The sequence below is a fragment of the Salvia splendens genome, chromosome 5, assembly GCF_004379255.2.
Source record: "Salvia splendens isolate huo1 chromosome 5, SspV2, whole genome shotgun sequence".
Classification (NCBI taxonomy): Eukaryota; Viridiplantae; Streptophyta; class Magnoliopsida; order Lamiales; family Lamiaceae; genus Salvia; species Salvia splendens.
In genome coordinates, this window is record NC_056036.1 from 38,486,081 (window position 1) to 38,506,421 (window position 20,341).

The following is a 20,341-nucleotide window of genomic DNA, read 5'->3' on the forward strand; positions in this document are numbered from 1 at the left end:
CACTCAAAAAAAAAAAAGATAATGTAATAATCACATAATATTTAATTTACAAAATGAAACCGTAACAATATACTAAATCCATTTTTTTATTTACCTTTCTTACCGTGCCGTAATTTATTTGACTTCATTTGACTTTGATTGCTGTTGGTTTCCTCAATAATCTGCTTTTCACCTTTTCCTCAATAACCGTAAGCCCCAGCTTCCAAATCATTCTCTCTCCGGAGCTGAGCAACAATGGCGAAGTCGAGCGCCGACGACGAGGAGCTGCGGAGAGCCTGCGCCGCGGCAATCGAGGACACCAAGCAGGAAATCATCATGTCGATCAGGGTGGCCAAGAGCAGAGGGATCTGGGCCAAATCCGGAAAATTAGGACGCAATCACATGGCCAAGCCTCGAGTTCTCGCCATTTCGAGTATGGTTATTCGATTCAATTCCACATATTCTTCTATCGCTTAATTTTACTCGCTTTTGCTGAGATGATTAGCGTTGTACTATTAAGAAAATTAGAGGACTTGGTTTAGTATGATTTTGGACCTAGATGTCGGCTGCTTGAATCAATGATTCTAATCAACTTGAGAATTGGTGGACTGCTGGGAACGATTTACTGGAACAGATACTCGATTTACCTGTTCGGTGTGCATGTGTGTTAGTAATCTAAGGCTCGGACTACATTTGGCTATGAGCATCGGTAACGAGGCTCTTAGGGTAAATAGTTGCTACTTGAAGACACTTTACTCTTCTAAACCCGAGTTTGAGCGTGTCTCATGTCGTGATCATCCTGTTAGGTTTCCAGGTTTGGCATAAGTTGTGTTCAGCTTATTTTAGTTCATAGTCAGTTTTAGTCAGCATCAGAACTTGTATATGGACATATATGAATGCGAACTTTGCTAAATATTGATCACTTTATGTTCGTCTAGTGATGTTTTGCTAATTGTTTCGTATGTTGCTTGCAGCAAAGGCAAAAGGCCAGAGAGCGTCAGTTTTTCTTCATGTGTTAAAGTATTCCACCGCAGATATTCTTGAAGTAAGTATCAAATTTTATTTTAAATTTTTTATGATGTAAATTATCTTTGTTTATATTAACTGTTGGTTTCTTCTTGAATACCGAGATTTAATTTTAACAACTCGAGCTTATAATAGTATGAGCAAAGTGTAGATTAACAACTGGGGTAGAAAACTGACTTCGAAATTTTCATATTTAACCATATTTGATGGCTTTCCGATTATGTCAGGGATATCACTGTTTTGAAAGTTTGAAGTATGTTTTGGCTTACATTTCTATTTCCATTGATGTATAGCCTGCGAAACTGTACAAGCTGAAGCATCTATCGAAAGTGGAAGTTGTTACAAATGATCCTACTGGATGTACTTTTATGCTGGTATTTTTTTCCTAGTCTCTGTATACATCCTTGCCAAACATATTTTCTTCCATAAATTCATGATCCATGATTCCATGCTGAAACAAAATGTTGTGGAAGTGATTAATGCTGAGATTGTTTTTCAAGGGATTTGATAACCTCAGAAGCCAGAGTGTTGCCCCACCTCAGTGGACAATGCGCAATGTTGATGACAGGTATACCCCTTCAACCGGTTATTGGTTATGAATCTGCCTTACTTTTCCGTCCTCTGCTGATGATCCCCACTTCAATTCTATCGGTGTTGTAGGAACCGTATACTGCTTTGCATCTTAAATATCTGCAAGGATGTGTTGGGTCGTCTTCCTAAAGTTGTTGGTATAGACGTTGTGGAGATGGCTCTTTGGGCTAAGGTGCAGGGTGATTTAATTTGGTTATTAATGTTTCCATCACTTTGTCAATTACAGTCACAAAATTTATTTAACGTTATTGTTTCAATCCCTTATTATTATTTATTTATTTATTTATTTATTTATTTATTTATTTATTTATTTATTTATTATTACTACTATTATGTATACTTCTCTTCCTTTCACAGTCCATTAAGTGAACTGATTTTTCATTTTGGAATTGCTTATTGTTCTATTTTCTTTCCAAGTTGCTTTATGAATATCATGATACCTATGCATGCCTGGACGAACCTCTTTATAAATACTCGGCTGATGTACTTAAAGTAATATTGTACAGATAGCTACTTTCTATTATAACAGAGACTCGTATATACATCAATTCATTAATTTTCTGCCTTGTTGATATGATGTGTATATTGTACAAAGACTATGGATTCTAATAGTTATAATTTTTTTAATTGGAGTTTATTTTGTATCTCTTACAGGAAAATACACCTGCCATTTCTAAGCAACCAGATATCCTTCAAGATGGGCCTATTGTGGCTGCAGTTGTAGAAAGAGACACAAAAGTGACTGTTGAAAGAGAACTTGTATCACAAGTGGAGGAAGAGGATATGGAGGCTCTTTTAGGAAGGTATGTACTTTATTTGAAACTAAGCATACTTCCTAGCAGGCTAGCACTGATCTCTTCAAACTGGTTACAACTACTATTGCAATGCAGTGTTTGGTATCACAATCAGTCTTAGGAGAAAATCCATTTTTTACCAGATATGATTTGTGAACGTGTATTTGTCATGCAAAAAGATGCAAGAACTAGACGCATCTGATTGCAATTTCTAAGGAAAAGAGCCCCTTAAACATAAATGATTTTAGGGAATGCAAATGTGAGTTGAATTGCAGAAAGTTGGTTTGGCTAACTTAAGATAGATCTAGGGCATGGTAGGAGGCCATTGATAATGCTCTTCTAGTTCCTTTAGATATACAACCTTGAGTATTCTTCCCACCTAAGATGATCGCAATTGCATGAAACCCAAGTTCCCACCCAAGATGGTATTATTGAAGGAAGGAACAAGTTCTTTTCTAGTTGGGGCATTAACTCTACTTCTTATATGGTTCCTCTAATCTTCATCTTTCCTGGTGAGGTTATATGTTTTATTTTACTTGAATTCCTCATTTACGGTATATGTTTTACCTAATTATAAAATAGCTTTAGATGCATATGAAAATTGGTGGGGCTAATTGACGGCGGTTAAACTGAGATTGTTCAGGTACAAGCGTTCTGCTATCAATATATATAGATTCCTCTCTATATTTTCACTGAGAGGACACCTTGTACTTTGTCCTGGACTACAGTGTGCTTGTAACCAACGAAAATAGGAATATTTGTTGCTACTTGCCATTGTTGACATGGTTAACTTTTTAGTATATGGTCTACCATGTACACTAATCCAAGCCATAAGAATGTTGTCATTATTGAATAAAGCTACCATATGATATGTGTTTTTATATTCAAGGATTGGGCTAGCATACTATTAACATCGATTCTCCTGTTGCATGCTTTCAGACACGTTATGTGGGTTGATTCAGTATATGTCTTACTATTTCTGTTATTCTAGCAGTCCCCATATGCCTTTTTCTCCACTGTCTTAGAGCTAAGGTTATTGGTATGCTTTCTCTCTGTGTTTTTGTGTTGTTTGACCGAGAACTAAGGGTTTTGGAAACCATTTACCTGCAGTTATGTTATGGGGATTGGTGAAGCCGAGGCATTTTCTGAGCGGTTGAAACGAGAGCTTCAAGCGTTAGAAGCAGCAAATGTGCATTCAATTTTAGAAAATGAACCTTTAATAAATGAGGTTAGTTATGAGATCCTATCAGTTATGTGAGGCATCTATTCTGTTTTTGTGGAATTTCCATATACTCAAACTTCTGGAACACTGCAAGTCTGCACAGCGGTGCCCCTTTTCGTCCTGTGCCTGGTTAGATTTGGTTATGCTTTTTTGCAGTAGCAATATGTATAAAGTCATATTTTCGTTTCCTGCAGGTATTACAGGGACTTGAGTCAGCTAATAGCTGTGTGGAAGACATGGATGAATGGCTAGGTATTTTCAATTTGAAACTTCGCCACATGAGGGAGGACATAGAGTCGGTAAAGATCTCTACACGCCGTAGATAATGAAAAGTTTGTTAATCAACCTACTTATGTATACCACAGACTCCTATTTTTCTGCTGATGTTTGCTCCTAATTGTGAAAAGAGAGATGTGGTTAGAACAAAAATATATGTTGACTATATATATTGCCACTGTTAGATTTTGCCACTTATACTTGATTCCAAGCACATACCATTTATCTAAACTAGTCTATCCATGTGTCCAGAGCCTTTGTCCTAGCGGCAAGGAGCTTAGACATTATTGCATGAGGTGCCGAGTTCGAGCCCTCTTGACATCAGTTGTAATTTCCTCCTATCTATAGTATAGGAGTTTATTTGTAATTTCCTCCCTTATATAGGAGTTAATTTAAAAAAAAAACTAGTCTATCCATGTATTTTGATAGGTTTATTAACTGTGTTATATTTAAGTCATTTTCCTAATTCTTGTAGGAAACAAGTGCATTATCGCTAGTTTGCTAACATATTTATGCTTGGTGGCCTGCAGATTGAAACGCGAAATAATAAGCTGGAAATGCAGTCAGTAAATAATAAATCTCTGATTGAAGAACTTGATAAGCTTCTTGAAAGACTGCGTATCCCATCTGAGGTCATTACTCATTTTTTTTCTTAGTTTGTGATATGTAACTTTTGTTTTAGAATTAAGTGTACCGTGTTTACTATAGCTCCCCCCATTCAAGTCCGTACATGTGAGATTTAAGCTTTTAATTTATTGTTTTTCCTTTCAATTGCAGTATGCGACATGCCTTACAGGAGGCTCTTTCGATGAGGCTCGCATGCTTCAGAACATAGAAGCTTGTGAGTGGCTAGCAAATGCATTAAGAAACCTTGAAGGTCCCCACTTGGATCGTACCTATGCAAACATGAGATCTGTATGTAAGCTTTATGCCTTGAATCTTTTACTTTTCTGGTCAAGGTTAATTGCACTGTAGTTATTCATATCATATAACATTATAAATACTATATATTAGAATTAGAAGGAGTTTTGAATTGTTCTCAGATTTATGAAGTTTCTCTTCTGGCCATAGTTTTTGGAAAAATCTGACTTCTCTTGTCAAGTTTGCAGACTGTAGTTATTCATACAATATAACATTATATATTAAACTCAGAAGGAGTTTGAGTTATTCTGATCTTTATGAAGTTTCTCTTCTTGGTACTGTACTTGAAGAGAAACAATTAGTTTCTGAATTGAAACTGCAAAAGGATAGTTACCTGATACAGCTTAGTCTTGTTTAAAAATTTTGTGATAATTCTCTTACTTGATATGGTGGTGAACAGGTTAGGGAGAAGCGGGCAGAACTTGACAAGTTGAGAAATAATTTTGTCAAAAGAGCATCTGAATTCCTGAGGAACTATTTTACTAGTTTGGTGGATTTCATGATAAGTGATAAGAGTTACTTCTCTCAGGTATTCCGTGTAATGTTACTGCTGATTATAATTATTGGTCTGCAATAATGATTGTAATTTTGCTGCTGTCTTGGTCATTAACAGCGCGGACAACTGAAGAGGCCAGATCATGCTGATTTGAGATACAAGTGCAGAACATATGCACGCCTCTTGCAACACTTGAAGGTACAGTGAAACATATGGTTGGTGTTGTTGCTTACAGTATTGAGCTACACCATGTCTTCATACCATGCTTTAATTTGGGGCTTCTGTTGCTTGCTTCCTCCCCTTTCCATTTGCAGACTCTAGATAAGAATTGCTTGGGTCCACTAAGGAAAGCTTATTGCAGCTCTCTGAATTTGCTTCTACGTCGAGAGGTCAGGATACAGCTAAGCGGTTCTTCATTTTCTTGTCTAATTTATCATCGTGTTTGCATCTACAGCTGCATGTCGTTTAGAAAGGTTTTGTCAGTTGTTTTGGTCTTTGACCCCACTGTTATGCTTTCTACAATAGAATTATGATTGTCTTATGTATGAATTGCTTTCAGTCTTACTGGATATTATCTCATTATCAGAATATGCTTTACGTAAATAATTCCTTAGTCCCAAATTATACTTCTCTTATGGATGTCCAAATAGAAAGGGAAGTTTCCTAGTGAAAATAATTTTCCAAGTTACCTTCTCCAGTTAAGTCAACAGAGCGATTCTTTTTGGATGAATTATAATATTGATGAAATTTAGCTTGATATTGTTCTGAGTGATTCTATGCATATTTGTATCATATGTTTCTATAATCTGTTGAAACTGATGTGTTATCTTGTAGGACTCAAGCAAATTTCATTGTGTTGCATATTATTGATCTTTCCATTATGTTTTAATATGATTTGTAATTAACATTATGATCAGGCTTTTCGTTTATGTGCTTTTATACATTTTACCTTAGACATCAGTTATGATTGCCACTCCAGGCCCGTGAGTTTGCAAATGAACTTCGTGCTAGTACTAAGGCATCACGGAATCCGACGGTGTGGCTTGATGGTTCCACAGGATCTAATCAAAGTGCTAGTAGTGCAGACACATCTACAGTTTCGGAGGCATATGCAAAAATGCTGACCATTTTTATTCCTCTTCTAGTGGATGAGGTTATAATGAGCTTCCTTCAAACTTCAGTCTCGTGTTGCCTTTGCTGCTTTCTCTTTCTAGAATGATTATTACTTCTTATATATTCTATTGCTGTTGAACTCTAGAGCTCTTTCTTCGCGCACTTCATGTGCTTTGAAGTGCCAGCTCTTGTTCCACCTGGAGGCATTGTCAATGGCAACAAAAGTGTACTCACTGATGATGAAAACGATGATGATTTGGGCATCATGGACATTGATGATAATGACAATGAAGGTAATCTCCTTCTCTCATTTTCTCTTCATATTTTCTTCTGCCAATTGGGATACGTTCAACACATTACCCACTCACACTTTTGCAGGTAAAAAGTCTGCAGATCTGCAGGCTTTAAATGAATCACTTCATGATTTGCTTGATGGGATACAGGTGTTTTATATTTGTATCTGCAAGTTTAGTTCTCTGATATATAGCTTAAGTTCCGATTTCTTATGGATATTCTTCTTCACCTTTTCTTTCTTCCTGTTAAATTTTAGGAAGATTTCTATGCTGTTGTGGACTGGGCATACAAGATCGACCCCCTTCGTTGTATATCTATGCATGGTACAACAGAACGCTATATTTCTGGTCAAAAAGCTGATGCGGCAGGATTCGTGCGTATTTTGCTGGATGACCTCGAAAACAGAATTTCTACACAGTTCAGTCGTGTAAGTCATTATGTTTTAGTAGGAGAAGCAAATTCCTGAATTAGAACAAAGGGGTACGTACAGAGTGTGGTCTGTATAGTTTTCAAAAATATGTTAAAGGGTCTTCTAATTTCTATCAATATCTCGATGAGCTTGAAGTACTATAGCAACGTAAAATAATAAATTAGCTGCTTAGGGTCACTGAATTCTATCTTGGGGGAGAGAGTTTTCCCAGGTGATGGGAAAAAATGGTTGAATATATGCTATCCAACTTGAAGTGTAATCAAACTCCATGGTTATGCTTTCTGGGCTATATGCTTAAATTGTCAAATCCCGACATATCTTGAAGGTCTCATGACGATTTTTAGATCGTATTTTAAAAGCAGCACTGTGATATATGCATATGAAATACGAGTATCAATAATTGGTTTTGGCTATAAAATCTGGCCTCAACTTAGTTATATATAAAGTCAACTACAGTTATATAATAGAACTGTTATAATATAGAAATGGTACAATTTTGACTGGCTATTCTCATCCACTTAAACATGTACGCTGTATTCCAGTTTGTGGATGAAGCTTGCCACCAGATTGAGAGGAATGAGCGAAATGTTCGACAAGTGGGAGTTTTGTCATATATACCAAGGTAAACTCAACCTGAAGGTCTTTGAAGTTTTGGTAATGGTACAAAATCCATTTGTTATCTTGATAATGGGATTTTGTATTGTGTTAGCTGTAGTGCCTGTTTTGCATCCTCTATCGTGTGAGTGATTGTTTGACCAAGATGGCCAAGACCATAATACTTTCTGAGGACAAAATTGAAAACTTTGCAATTGCTAGCTAAGACATTTTAATTGTAAGAAGACACTCTCATTCTTGTCCTCATAGTATCTGCTTTAGATTGCTTCTTTCATAGTAATAGATCATATGGACTATTTAGCCACATCAAGCAATAGAGATAGCTTAACCACTAGACTAGTTCTATAGGTATCAAGCTGCATCTAACTAGATGCTATTTAAGATGCGGTTTCTGGTCAGCATTATGCCTTTGTCATACTCAGTTAAGCTACTAAGCACTATGTGCTTATATCACAATGTTGAGAGTAGTCCAGTTTAGCAACTTCGAGAATATTGGATGGATGCTAGGGGTTGACTGATAGTCTCCATAGTTAAAAGGCATGGGCAGCAGAAGTGAAGTTGGCTGGCTTCAAATGAGATTATGTACCGATGTTCACGAATAACTGCAACCAACTCAAGGTTGGATGTATAATTTGCTCAGAAAAATGTAACTTGAATGTCTTAATTGACTTTCTTATTTTATTTTCAACAAAAGTATTTTTGTGCCTTTTGAGAACTTAGGTCCCTACATTTGTATTATTGTGGCTTTCTTAGGCAGTCGACAATTATCAACCATGAATTTACTGTTAGTTTTGTAATAGATTTGCTACTCTTGCAACACGTATGGAGCAATATATACAAGGACAATCAAGGGATTTGGTTGATCGGGCTTACACAAAGTTTGTAAGTGCTTCTCTTAAGATCAATTTCTTTAAATATATGATTTGATTTTATTGTTAGTATTTTTGCTGGAGTTGTAGTATTCAGTTACCTCTTTATTCATCCTTGAGTATATACTTTTGAGAAGGGAATCATCGAAGAGTATGGCAATTGACAAACCATCTGATTTCTTTTTTTATCTTTGGAATGTGCCTGATGTGACAGTTCTATTTGAATTATTGTGTACACGTAGAAGCTGTCAGTGATTTTGGAGCCAAATTCTTCTAGATTCATGTTTCAGGCTTCATGAAGTAGCTCATCTTAATCTGTTTTAGTTATTATTATTGATATCATGAATTTTCAATTTTTAATCAATTTTGTGGTTGTAAGCTGATTTGATCATTAATACTTTTACTATATTCAATAAATCAATATTACATTTCCTGAAATGAAAATTTCTGATTTGTGTATAACATATTTTTGCAGGTAACTGTAATGTTTGTTACATTGGACAAAATTGCTCAATCAGACCCAAAGTATGCAGATATTTTGCTTTTAGAAAATTATGCAGCATTTCAGAACAGGTATTGATATCAGATTGTAGTCATTCTCTGAACTACATTATGCTATTTGCTATTGTTTTATGCCTAATATTTGTTTTTTTTTGTGGATGCTATCAAGAACTGTGCTATTCACAAGCTATTTACACTGTGCAGTTTGTATGACCTGGCCAATGTAGTGCCCACTTTAGCAAAGTTTTATCACCAAGCAAGTGAAGCATATGAACAAGCCTGCACACGCTTTATAAACACAATTATCTTATATGTAAGTTATTCTCTTTCATGTGAAAAGGTCTTATCTCTGTTCCTCGCTCTTACAAATAATAATACTATTAGCATCCTATAAGATGCCTTGCAGTTCTCTCCTTTTTCCATCTTATCCACTCTTTTTTTTCTTTTCTTGCTTAGTTAGCCAATAAGACTTCAGCTTTCAAACACTAATTGGAAGTCCCTATCTCTGATATTATGTGTGTGATGTGCTATATTGAATGAAAATATCTATGAAAGAGAGAAGAATAAGAAAACTATATGACTGATCTTTACAAGATGCTTTCGTCAGTTTATGGAATTTGAAGAGCTTTTCCAGTTTTCTTTACCAGCACTCTATATTTTACATATTAAATAATTTATTTAATGTTTCCAATGCAGCAATTTGAACGACTTTTCCAGTTTTCTCGCAGAATAGAGGACTTAATGTATACAATTACACCAGAAGAGGTAACCCTGCTCACTGATTCTAGAATTTAGTTTATTATTCTTTTTTTCTTGATCATCTTCTTCATATTCTCCACCACCTCCAGTTTTTAAGTCTTCTCCTAGTTAGTAGCATATTCATGACATTTTTCACTCTATATTTCATCATTTCTTGTAATCTTATGTAGGGATAATGATTATAATTTTCCCTCCAAACTCTATCTTATCATTTTGCTGTTTATGAGTCATGAATGATGCATACTAGCTTCAGTTTCTAATTGATGCCATGTCAACTTCAGCATTCTAAGTCATTTAGTCTCCAGAGCTTTTCGTACTATATATTCTGAGATTAAACATGAGATGGTACAAAATTTCAGATACCATTCCAGCTTGGATTGTCAAAAATGGATTTGCGCAAAGTTGTGAAATCAAGTCTATCTGGGGTATGACTGATTACCGACTTTGAGATTTGGCATCTGACTAGAACAATCTCCTATAACAAAAATTGTTATAACTTATAACACGTAGGTTGACAAATCCATTGGTGCAATGTATAAACGATTACAGAAGAATTTGACCTCAGAGGAGTTGTTGCCTTCACTATGGGACAAGTGCAAGGTATTCTTTAGTTATATAGTAATCTCCTAAAAACTTGAAACTGCCGTTGCAATGATAGTGGCCAATTATGCGCTCCATGGTTTTCCTCCTTGTCATATTCTTTAGTTATATACTAGTAATCTCTACTATCTTACTAATGTATCTAAAACTAATGGCAGAAAGAGTTTCTTGACAAGTACGACAGCTTTGCCCAACTCGTCGTTAAAATTTATCCAACTGAGTCCATCCCTCCCGTTCCAGAAATGAGAGATCTACTGGCATCTATGTAGATGAGCGGCCAGTGAATTTCAGTTTTTGTGTTATGATTGTAAAAAGTTGTTGGTCATATTCATTTTCCTTTTCTCTCTTCCTTGTATTTTGGTGGATGCTCGCGATCTGTCTGTTGTATTAGAGATTGCACGCTTGATTCATGATCGTCATGCTTAGTGTAAATCTATTTCTTCAAGTAGCTAATTTGTGTATTTCCTGTTGTAATCAATGAAATGGCGGAATATATATTCATAAAAATGATATTTTCCCGTTAATGAATCATTACAAATCAAAGAATATAGAATCTAATTTGCCTGTTTCGAACTAGTGTTTAGTGTTTGTGGAGGTGGGCAGGGTCAGAGATTCTAGAGAGGATGAATATTGCAGCCGAGGATAGAAATATTGCCCCAGCAAAGCACGCAAGATCCATACCACTACTCACTCCTATGGTCCTGAATTTATCCAGCACTTGCACTTGCAGAATCAGCATTACAGCATGCCCGATTTTCGACTTTGCTTCCATCGCAGATCCCCTCCCCATCCACTTCTGAAACCACACAAATGAGAGTAATGTTTAGGATGATACTCATGACACACGGTATGTGGCATAACAATGGAAAGCCATTCAAAACAGTTATGAAGCTTATTGATTGTGCTTTCGTCAAGAATGGGTTTTACCTTGAGCTCGAAATTCTTGGACAATGCAGAATCTGGTGATCCAACGAACATAATGTATAATGCCATTGCGAAAACAAGCATTGCTGTTCCCATGATGAACATATCTGCCATGGAGATTTGCAACAAGAATCAAACTTTTGCAATCTAATAATACTTCATTAAACTAATGTTAAGAGTTCAACTTAGAACTCTGAATAGTTACGAGTCATTTAAATGAGTTTGTTTAACTTTTTTTCTATAATTTTTGAGAAAGGATTTCACTTGAGAGATTAAAATTGGAGGAAAGAAGCCATAGTCATACCAATAGCTTCGATTAATTGGTGGACCACTTGCGCTTGCTCCGACATTCGTAAAAGTGCATGAAAATATGATCCTATTACTAGAAAACACCCCTGCAATTAATCAATCAGATTTTATTTATATTCAATCATGATTATCCTGAATTTCATAATTTTAAATTCATCATTACCTCCAAAAAACATAGTAGGGAACAAATCAAAGATCCACCAATCGCCAACAATGCAAAGAATCGGCAGTCGACTATAGCCTGCAGTCACAATTAATTCTGCTATCAATAATCCACCAAATTAAAATAAAAAATCCTACCTTTTCAAGGAACATCTGTATATGCAATCCCCATGACCTTTGTTGTAGAACAAACTTCCTCCAATAGGAGAAAGCATCAGCAACATATCTAAACAGGAGCTCCAAATCCATCCTTTTCTCCGTCCTCAGCTCCGAAACGACGGCGTAGATTGAGCTACAGCCTGCCGCCTTCACCGGAGCCGCCTTCCTCTCACCGGCACTGGCCGGAGAAATGTTCAGACACATAAATGTCTTGGGCCGCCTTGACGAAACATCTCCACTATTTGAGACAAGGGTTTCATGATGAGTAAAGCCTAAAGGCTTAGACAATCTAAGCAGCCTAGTTGAGGCCATTTGGAAAATGTTGTTTGTTGATGTTTAATTATGGTTGTGATATTTTTCACGTTGTATAAATAGATGGAGCATGAATTGAAGGAAGGTTCATTGCATATTAGCTGGAATTGTCACTATGTGGTAGCTAAGATGACCTTTTTGCCTTTCGCAACACACTTTTTCTCATGGAGAAATGTGTTTTTTGATGACCAATTTGGTTTACGTGTGGGACCAGAAGGATTTAGAGCCGGACACAGTAACACAGCCATTTTTGTATCTCTATGGAGAATTTTATTGGTCTATAATGGTTTTGGCCGTTGAGTTAGTCGTAGGGGAAATGGAATTTGGACGACGCAAAATGGAATTTACATTTCGTAGCAATGTTAGAGCAAGTTGCATGACTATTTATCTCGACAATCTAGTAGAAAAGTCAATAGTATTTAACGAATGACCAATCACTTAATTAGAAAGTGAAGCAAGAACCATTAAATCATCCACATTAGCCCAGCATATAGGAAATAAGTATGTTATGTCATAGAGATCTAGCTACTCGTAATCAAATAAAAAGCAATACAATGTACTAAATTGAAACATCGAAAACTTATCTACGATGATGAAACCACCGTGGAATGATTGGGGAATTCAGCTCTGGATTCTGTCATTTTCTGGATGGAGAACGTTCTTATTCGAAATGGCAAGGATAGCCTCCATTTATATACTCTAGGTAAAAAAAATGTTGAAATAACTCAATAAGTAAAATCTTATGCATCAATTGGTTACAACGAACATAAATATTGATAATATGTATCAGACGAGAACAGAGTTGGTTGTAGATAATGATTGGAAGATGGGGCCAACAAATTAAGAAATTTTAATTGTATCGCCTAATCAGATTAAAAACAAATAAGCAATAAATCCATAAAAGAAAGGACAAAGACAAACACACTGATGAAACTATTACACTTCCATTATCATCAGATTTACACGAAAATCACCATCATCATCATCACACTTAGAAAAATAACAATAGTGTAATTAGCTAATTAATCTGTAATTAAGGTGCAGCAAAAGCATCATCAACCCATCTAATCCGAGGAACTGAACTCTGGTTTCCACCAGGAGGAGGAGCAACAAGACTTTGCAAAGTGGACTTGAGCTTGTTCATGCGCTTACGGTGGCGGATACGGCGGAGCACCACCGCTTTATCGAGTGTGCCGGCCGGCTTCAGATACAAGTGGCTGCTGATAGCGCCGCTGTCTTCCTCTTGTTCATCTTCCACCTCTTTCTTCTTCTCACCTAATTGGGAGTTCATATTTGTTTGCTTTATTGCAAGTGGCAATTAAAAGGGACTTTGATATCTGATAAGGTTCGGATTTCTTCTCCTTTTATATGCCTAAGTGAGGATTAAAATAATTGATGTTGTCGGTGGGAGATTCTTTCCATTTTTGCTACTTTATTATTTCATGCACACTCACATGTCGGTTCAAGGATTCTTTCTATAGCTCTAGTGACTCACCATGCTTTTTTGTTGCACTACATTTCTTTCTCTTTTTTCTTCCAAGAAATTATGTGATTTTGGAGACATAATTTCCTACTAATTTAAGGGAGATACTCAATGCCAAAATTGTAACAGGGGGAGTATGTAATATGAAAACTAAATCCATCTAAAATATGGAAACTTTCCCTAATATTTCTGGAAATAATTAAAACTTTGTTAGCATATTAATTAATTACACACAATTTTTCACTAACATATAGAAAATAATTAAAGAAAATTTCGAAGCAAGAATATAAAATATTAAACGTGGAAGAACACTTTCATTTAATATGCAACGAAAAAAAAAACTTTATATGCATCAAAAGTTTTGATAACATATAAAAATATTAAAGGTGGAAGAAAACTTGTTTTTCAGTACATATTAACTAATCAATATGCTTAGATAATTTCAATTGTGGTCATAATTAATTAATATACTAAAATGATACTTTATCTTTGATTTCACGAAAAACCTACACAAATAATAATGTATGGCCATAATTTAAATTTTGTTAGCATATTAATTAATTAATGGAAGAAAATTTTAATTTATATGCATCCAAAATTAAATTTTATATGCATCGAAATTTAATCAAAGAAATAAAGGCCAAAAAAATTGAGGAAGGTTTTCATATTTTAAGTGTATTTAGTTTAGGGGTGGTTCGGTACGGTATACTGTACTGTGAACGACATACCGTATACCGTATCGAAAGTTACGGTATGACAAAACACCATACCGATACCGTACAGAATTTTTCGGTATACCAAAGTTCGATATACCGAAAATTCGGTAAGGTAGTTTTTTATACCGTTACCTTACCGTGTTTTCGGTATACCGGACCTCATTCCGGTATATCGTACTTTTGCGGTATACCGAACTGCGGTACGGCATACCGTTATACCTGTTTTACTGGAAAAAAATCTATTATACCCAAAATATTCAAAAAAATAATTCTAGTGTTCAATTAATTAAACTTCATCACAATCAAATCTTGTTCATACAGTCATTCTTTTAAAATATTAGTATAAATATAACATAAATATATATAATAATCAATCGATATACCGAAGCGTCGGTATGCCGGTATATACCGGGATACCGCGGTATAGGAAATCTAATACTGTTACCGTACCGAATCTTTCGGTACGGTATCATACCGTACCAAAAACTATGATATATCGAAAAATCGGTATTTTTGGTACGGTAAGTCTAGTATTTCGATATAATTCTCCACCCCTAGTGGCAATCTCTTAAATGGCATTTATTACATATAGTATAGAGAAAGGCATATCATTTATTCATATTTTGGAAAAAATTTGAATTGTGCCCTATACCTTTTAACTTGATTCGGTTAGTATATATCTTCAAACAAATTTAGTACTCCTTAAATACAAATATATCCAACATAATATAACATAATATAATTATTAAACATAGAATCGTCAAAGAGCATTATCCAAATCACTCTCATTTATAGTCTCCGTCGTTCCCTTCCCTCAGTCTTTTACAGGACTCTGTAAGGCTTCTGCTAAGCGGCCATTACCATTTTTGTGAAACATATGTTCAGATTATTCAAATAGCAAGTCTTCTTGATTCAAAAACTATTTTGGTTTAAGATGATGATTGATAGGGTTTCTCATATGCTTTTGGCTTCCTTGTTTTTCTCCTTCTCCTTCCATACGGCGGCCTTGCTGAATTTTCATCTCAAAATATTAACCCAGTCTTCCCCGTTCTCTTCATCCCTAAGAGGATTTGCTTCCCCACGAAAAAACCTAAATCTCAACATATCGTTGTAATAAACTCTGTGGCAAAACTAACTTGAAATCTCCCAAGAAGGTGACAGAGCATTGGTTCAAAGAACACAGGTTTGATTGCCAGTGGATGATTGCCGTAAGAAGTAAAACAAGGAGCTATGCAAATATATATGTAAGTTCTGCGGATATTGCACTCAACGGGATGTTGTTGGGTGCATGACGTTTGATCCTTGCCCAGTGGAATGTGGGATTTCCAAAGATGATTTCGATGGAGTTCTGAAAAGGTTGCACGCCAAGGACAAGGCCGAGTACTACAAGATGGAGGAAAAACAGGGAATGCGCCGAAACTGGTTCCCTCATCTGAGGGTATACGGTATACCTGGAGCAATTGGATGATTGGAAGAAGATGCAGAAGTACTCAGAAGCTGGGTGAAGGAAAGACCACGATATTTGATTCCATTCCTTTAGGAATACTCCCTCCGTCCGCCATTAGGAGTCTCATTTATGGGCGGCATGAGTTTTAAGAAATGTTAAGAAAAGTGAATGGAAAAAAGTTAGTGGAATAAGGGTCCCACTTGTATATATTAAACACAATTTTCTTAAATCACGTGTCCATGAAGAAACACCTCAGGTAAAATTGAACGGAAGGAATAGTAGCATGTGTTAGTAGAATATATGACTCATTTAGTCAGTATAGTGGAAAGTAAATGAGATATATTGTGATGAGCGGAGCGAAATAAAAATAACGGACACATATTACTAGGTCTGGATGGAAGGACTTGCTTGCAATAGCACCCAGAAAATCATAAACGAACATCACTACCGATGAATTAAGCTTTATTAATTGTTATCTGTTCGTAAGGAAAACAATATTGTGACTCGTATCTTAATTATCTTAGTAATCTCACGAGTGATGGTATTTTAAGTTAACGACACAATCGTAATTATTTTTTTTAGATGATAATTGATATACAGATTACAGAGTGAAAGCGGAGCTGTGTCTATTTTCAAATTTTTAATTACTAAGTAACTCTCTCCAATAGGAGTATATATACTTTGAATTGGACACAAGTTTTAATACTCACTCCTACCACTTAAGATATCGTTGAGAGAAAAAGATAGATGAATACTTTAATAAGGAGAGAATAATTTGTTTTCAAATGTAGAAAGTGTATATCTTGAGTGCTAAGAAAGAGATAAAATAAAAAAATAATTAAAGTATTATTAGTGGAGAATAGATCTGACTTAATAGAGAGAATTTTTTTTTTCAAAATATAGAACGTATTGAAAAGGAAAAAAGTATCTTATTATGGGTAAAACATGACATGATTTGATGATTATAAACGTAGATGGTAGGTCGTACAATTTTGAGTACATTTATTTGAATATAACTTTTAACCTTTTATGTAATCCCATGTATCTCAAGATCTATGCCCATAAATCCTAATATAATGTAGTGCTGAGTTGTGTGGATCTATTGATTTTCGGTACAACTCTTTCAATTGTACTAGGGGTATCATTCTATGACAACTCATTTAATAATTTTAATACTAACACAATACAACGTGGTAATACTTAAATTGTATAGGGACAATATGCTCCCATAGAAAATAAAAAATAAAAAATAAATATTTAACATAGCCAATTTTTATATACACACTATAATAAGGGGGTTAAGGGAGGAGAGATCCCCAACTGAAAGGGTTGTCAAAATAGATATCTGATATCCAAAATCTAAAAAATCGGGTAATTGAACACACAATACTAGATTTTCGGGTATCAAGTACATGTATTGGATTTTTAAGATTTTTGAGTATTTGATTGCCCGATACCCGATCAGATATTACCTGGTTTCTTGAATATTTTTTAAGGCGGTCGATATTCGGGGCGATTGAAATTCCGGCCATGGCTGCTAGGGGAGGTTCGGTACGGTATACCGTACCGTACCGTACCGAAAGTTACGGTATGTGATACGAGCATATTTCTAAGGATTATCCACATATCTATATTATTTCCCATATTTTCCCATATATCATTATTTTCTTGCTCATTAAATTAGGATAGTCTTATAAATAGGAGTATTTGTATCCTTCTCAATCAATCAATGAAATACATATTTTTTCCTATCTTTTTCGTCTCCTTTAATTTTCCATTTTGCAAAACCTTAGTTCTTGGAGCTGATCTCGGGGCGAGCTCGAGACGTCCATCTTTATTCCTCATCGTCGATCACTCGTCGACGTCTCTATCGTGTTAAGGGGGGAAAACCGTTAACAATTGGCGACGTCGATATCTTGTTGAGGGAGAATTCCCTTAACAATTGGTGCTCTCTCAATGAAAGCACCAGATGATACGAGGGTACTCGTATCGGTCCCGAAGAAGGGTTAGGTTCGTTCGCGGGATCCTCCCGTCGAGCAGCCTAGGGTTCTCGGTCAATTAAGGTTTGACGAGATGAACTTGCAGAAAAATAAAGTACGAAAAGATAAAAGAACGATAAAAGATAAATTGATTTGATATTTCTCCAATGATTCATATGAATAACAATGTCCACTATTTATAATAGTGGATACTCTAACTTAACGAACAAGAAAATAATCCTAATAAATATGAAAAGATATGGTAAATCAATAACTAACTAAATAATATAGATATGTGGATAATCCTTAGAAATATGCTCGTATCAGTATGACAAAACACCATACCGATACCGTACCGAATTTTTCGGTATACCGAAAACTCGGTAAGGTAGTTTTTTATACCATTACCATACTGTGTTTTCAGTATACCGTACCGCATTTCGGTATACCGTACTTTTGCGTTATACCGAACTGCGATACGGCATACCGTTATACCTATTATACCGGAAAAAAATCTATTATACTCAAATATTTAAAAAAACAATTCTATTTTTATTTTTGTATAATAGAGAATTATATTTTAAAATTTTAGTATAAATATAACATAAAATATATATATATATATATATATATGTGTATATATGGAGTATATATCGACGATTCGATATGCCGGTATACACAGGTATACCGAAGATTCGGTATACCGCGGTATAGGAAATATAATACCGTTACCGTACCAAATCTTTCGTTACCGTATCATACCGTACCGAAAACTACGGTGTACCAAAAAAACGGTATTTTCATTATTTTTTCGGTACGGTAAGTCCGGTATTACAATATTTCGGTATAATTCCTCACCCCTAATTTAGTTTTCATAATATAATTACTCTTGTTTAAAAATTATTAGTTATACACATAAATTCATATTTCCAATTTAGTATGCCCTGGACTAGGGAACTTTAATTTTCTTTTGATTTTAATCTAAAAAAATATATCTTTGATTTCTTTCTCTGTTTTTTTTTTTTAACTTTACTTTCTTTTCCTTTTCCTTTTCCTTTTCCTTTTCCTTTTTCTTTCAGAGATGCGAAAGCTTGTTTCATTTTTTTAGAAGTGAAGCGTAGCTCTGATCTTCTAGAATTATTTATAGTACACATTTGTTTGAAATAAATAATGAAGCCGGCCAGATATATAAGGAAGAAGACAGTGAATTAGAGGTTCGGTTACCTACTAGGCCCAATAAAGGCTCCATTAGTTGAAAACGGGCCAAATGGCCCAGAACAATAGATTTTAAATAAATTAATTAGATTAGAATTAATAAAATTTAAATCAAGCAATTCCAAGTTTAGTCATAATTTATTGAGTATTTCTTGATTAATAGTACATGAAATCGGAGATGTTTATAACTAGGTTCAATTTCTATTAGTTTTTCCCTTACTTAATAATATGTCACCCAGTGTTATCAAATTATTTTTTACATAATATTTCAATTAGAGATTAATATATTATGAAAAATTCCTAAAACGCTAATTTGTCGCTAAAAAGGTTTTGTAGTAAGTCCTGGGTTCAAAATATATTTTTAATATAGAGTGCAACTGTATAAATGAAGCCCATTACGGCATTACCTAGTCGGCCTTTTTCAATCAATTTAGAGCTTATGAGTAAATATTTTTTGTCAATAATAATTTTAGAAATTAGTACTCCCTCCGTCCCTCTGTAGTAGAGGCGTTTCATTTTGAACACTCGTTTTGGAAAAATTATAATAAATAGTTAAAGTGGAAAGAAAGTAAAGTAAAAAAGAGAATAATATAGTTAAGAGTCTTCACTATATTATTCTTTTTCTTATTTTACATTTTCTCTATTTTAATTATTTATTATCATTTTTTCAAAACGAGTGCTGAAAATGAAACGCCTCTAAGGAGGGACGGAGGGAGTATGTGATAGTGAATTCGAATCCAATACAATTAGTCTCAAGTATTTCAGCCTTCTCCTTTTCCAGATTGTTGGTATGAATTATTTAACAAATAATATAGATTGTATAAAAATGATAACAATAATAGTAAAAATACATAAAATTTGAAACATGTTCATGTAAGACTTTAATTTTAATATCATAGATGGATTTTTAGAAATTATCAACGAAAGAGTTGTAAACTTTGCATTCACAATTTCACATCGTCTAACATCTAAGCATATTCCAAATCCAAAAAAATGTGCAAAGAGAAAAACCAATATTAATGTCAAATTACTGATATGATAGTAGTACTAATTTAGTTACGAAAGCAGACGCCACAAATTGGCTCTCCACCGTTGACGCATTATTTCTATATATAGGGTTGGAAGAATAAAAAAAATGTACTATTAACG

The 20,341-nt window shown here is 34.8% G+C and overlaps 2 protein-coding genes across 3 annotated transcripts; one reads left to right on the forward strand and one right to left on the reverse strand.

Annotated features, from left to right (window-relative positions):
- Positions 1-103: 103 nt before the first annotated feature.
- LOC121805817 (exocyst complex component SEC3A-like) lies at positions 104-10,939 on the forward strand. Its single transcript, XM_042205827.1, has 25 exons — positions 104-412; positions 954-1,024; positions 1,299-1,379; positions 1,506-1,573; positions 1,666-1,768; positions 2,251-2,399; positions 3,501-3,618; positions 3,807-3,911; positions 4,419-4,520; positions 4,666-4,803; positions 5,210-5,338; positions 5,423-5,503; positions 5,620-5,694; positions 6,285-6,458; positions 6,564-6,711; positions 6,797-6,861; positions 6,969-7,139; positions 7,685-7,764; positions 8,558-8,639; positions 9,102-9,199; positions 9,332-9,440; positions 9,824-9,892; positions 10,246-10,311; positions 10,397-10,486; positions 10,645-10,939. Exons 1-25 carry the CDS (start codon positions 235-237, stop codon positions 10,753-10,755), a joined length of 2,661 nt encoding a protein of 886 aa, XP_042061761.1. The 5' UTR covers positions 104-234; the 3' UTR covers positions 10,756-10,939.
- Positions 10,940-10,957: 18 nt separating this feature from the next.
- On the reverse strand, positions 10,958-13,752 carry LOC121805818. 2 transcript variants are annotated; one of them, XM_042205829.1, is made up of 5 exons: positions 12,057-13,752; positions 11,883-11,960; positions 11,715-11,805; positions 11,414-11,517; positions 10,958-11,282 (listed from the first exon to the last, which is right to left on the reverse strand). In XM_042205829.1, exons 3-5 carry the CDS (start codon positions 11,758-11,760, stop codon positions 11,067-11,069), a joined length of 366 nt encoding a protein of 121 aa, XP_042061763.1. In that variant the 5' UTR covers positions 11,761-11,805; positions 11,883-11,960; positions 12,057-13,752; the 3' UTR covers positions 10,958-11,066. The 2 variants fall into 2 exon arrangements, with proteins under 2 accessions (XP_042061763.1, XP_042061762.1); XM_042205828.1 differs by having other exon boundaries at positions 11,883-13,752.
- Between the last annotated feature and the right edge of the window lie 6,589 nt (positions 13,753-20,341).

Excerpts from the sequence above, each read along its gene's own strand:
- LOC121805817 (XM_042205827.1), top strand. The coding sequence starts at position 235 with ATGGCGAAGTCGAGCGCCGACGACGAGGAGCTGCGGAGAGCCTGCGCC. Across the intron at positions 2,400-3,500 it reads ATGGAGGCTCTTTTAGGAAG|TTATGTTATGGGGATTGGTG; the intron begins GTATGTACTTTA and ends ATTTACCTGCAG. Across the intron at positions 7,765-8,557 it reads GTTTTGTCATATATACCAAG|ATTTGCTACTCTTGCAACAC; the intron begins GTAAACTCAACC and ends GTTTTGTAATAG.
- LOC121805818 (XM_042205829.1), bottom strand. The coding sequence starts at position 11,760 with ATGTCGGAGCAAGCGCAAGTGGTCCACCAATTAATCGAAGCTATTG. Across the intron at positions 11,518-11,714 it reads CCAATTAATCGAAGCTATTG|ATATGTTCATCATGGGAACA; the intron begins GTATGACTATGG and ends TCTCCATGGCAG. Across the intron at positions 11,283-11,413 it reads CCAAGAATTTCGAGCTCAAG|AAGTGGATGGGGAGGGGATC; the intron begins GTAAAACCCATT and ends GTGTGGTTTCAG.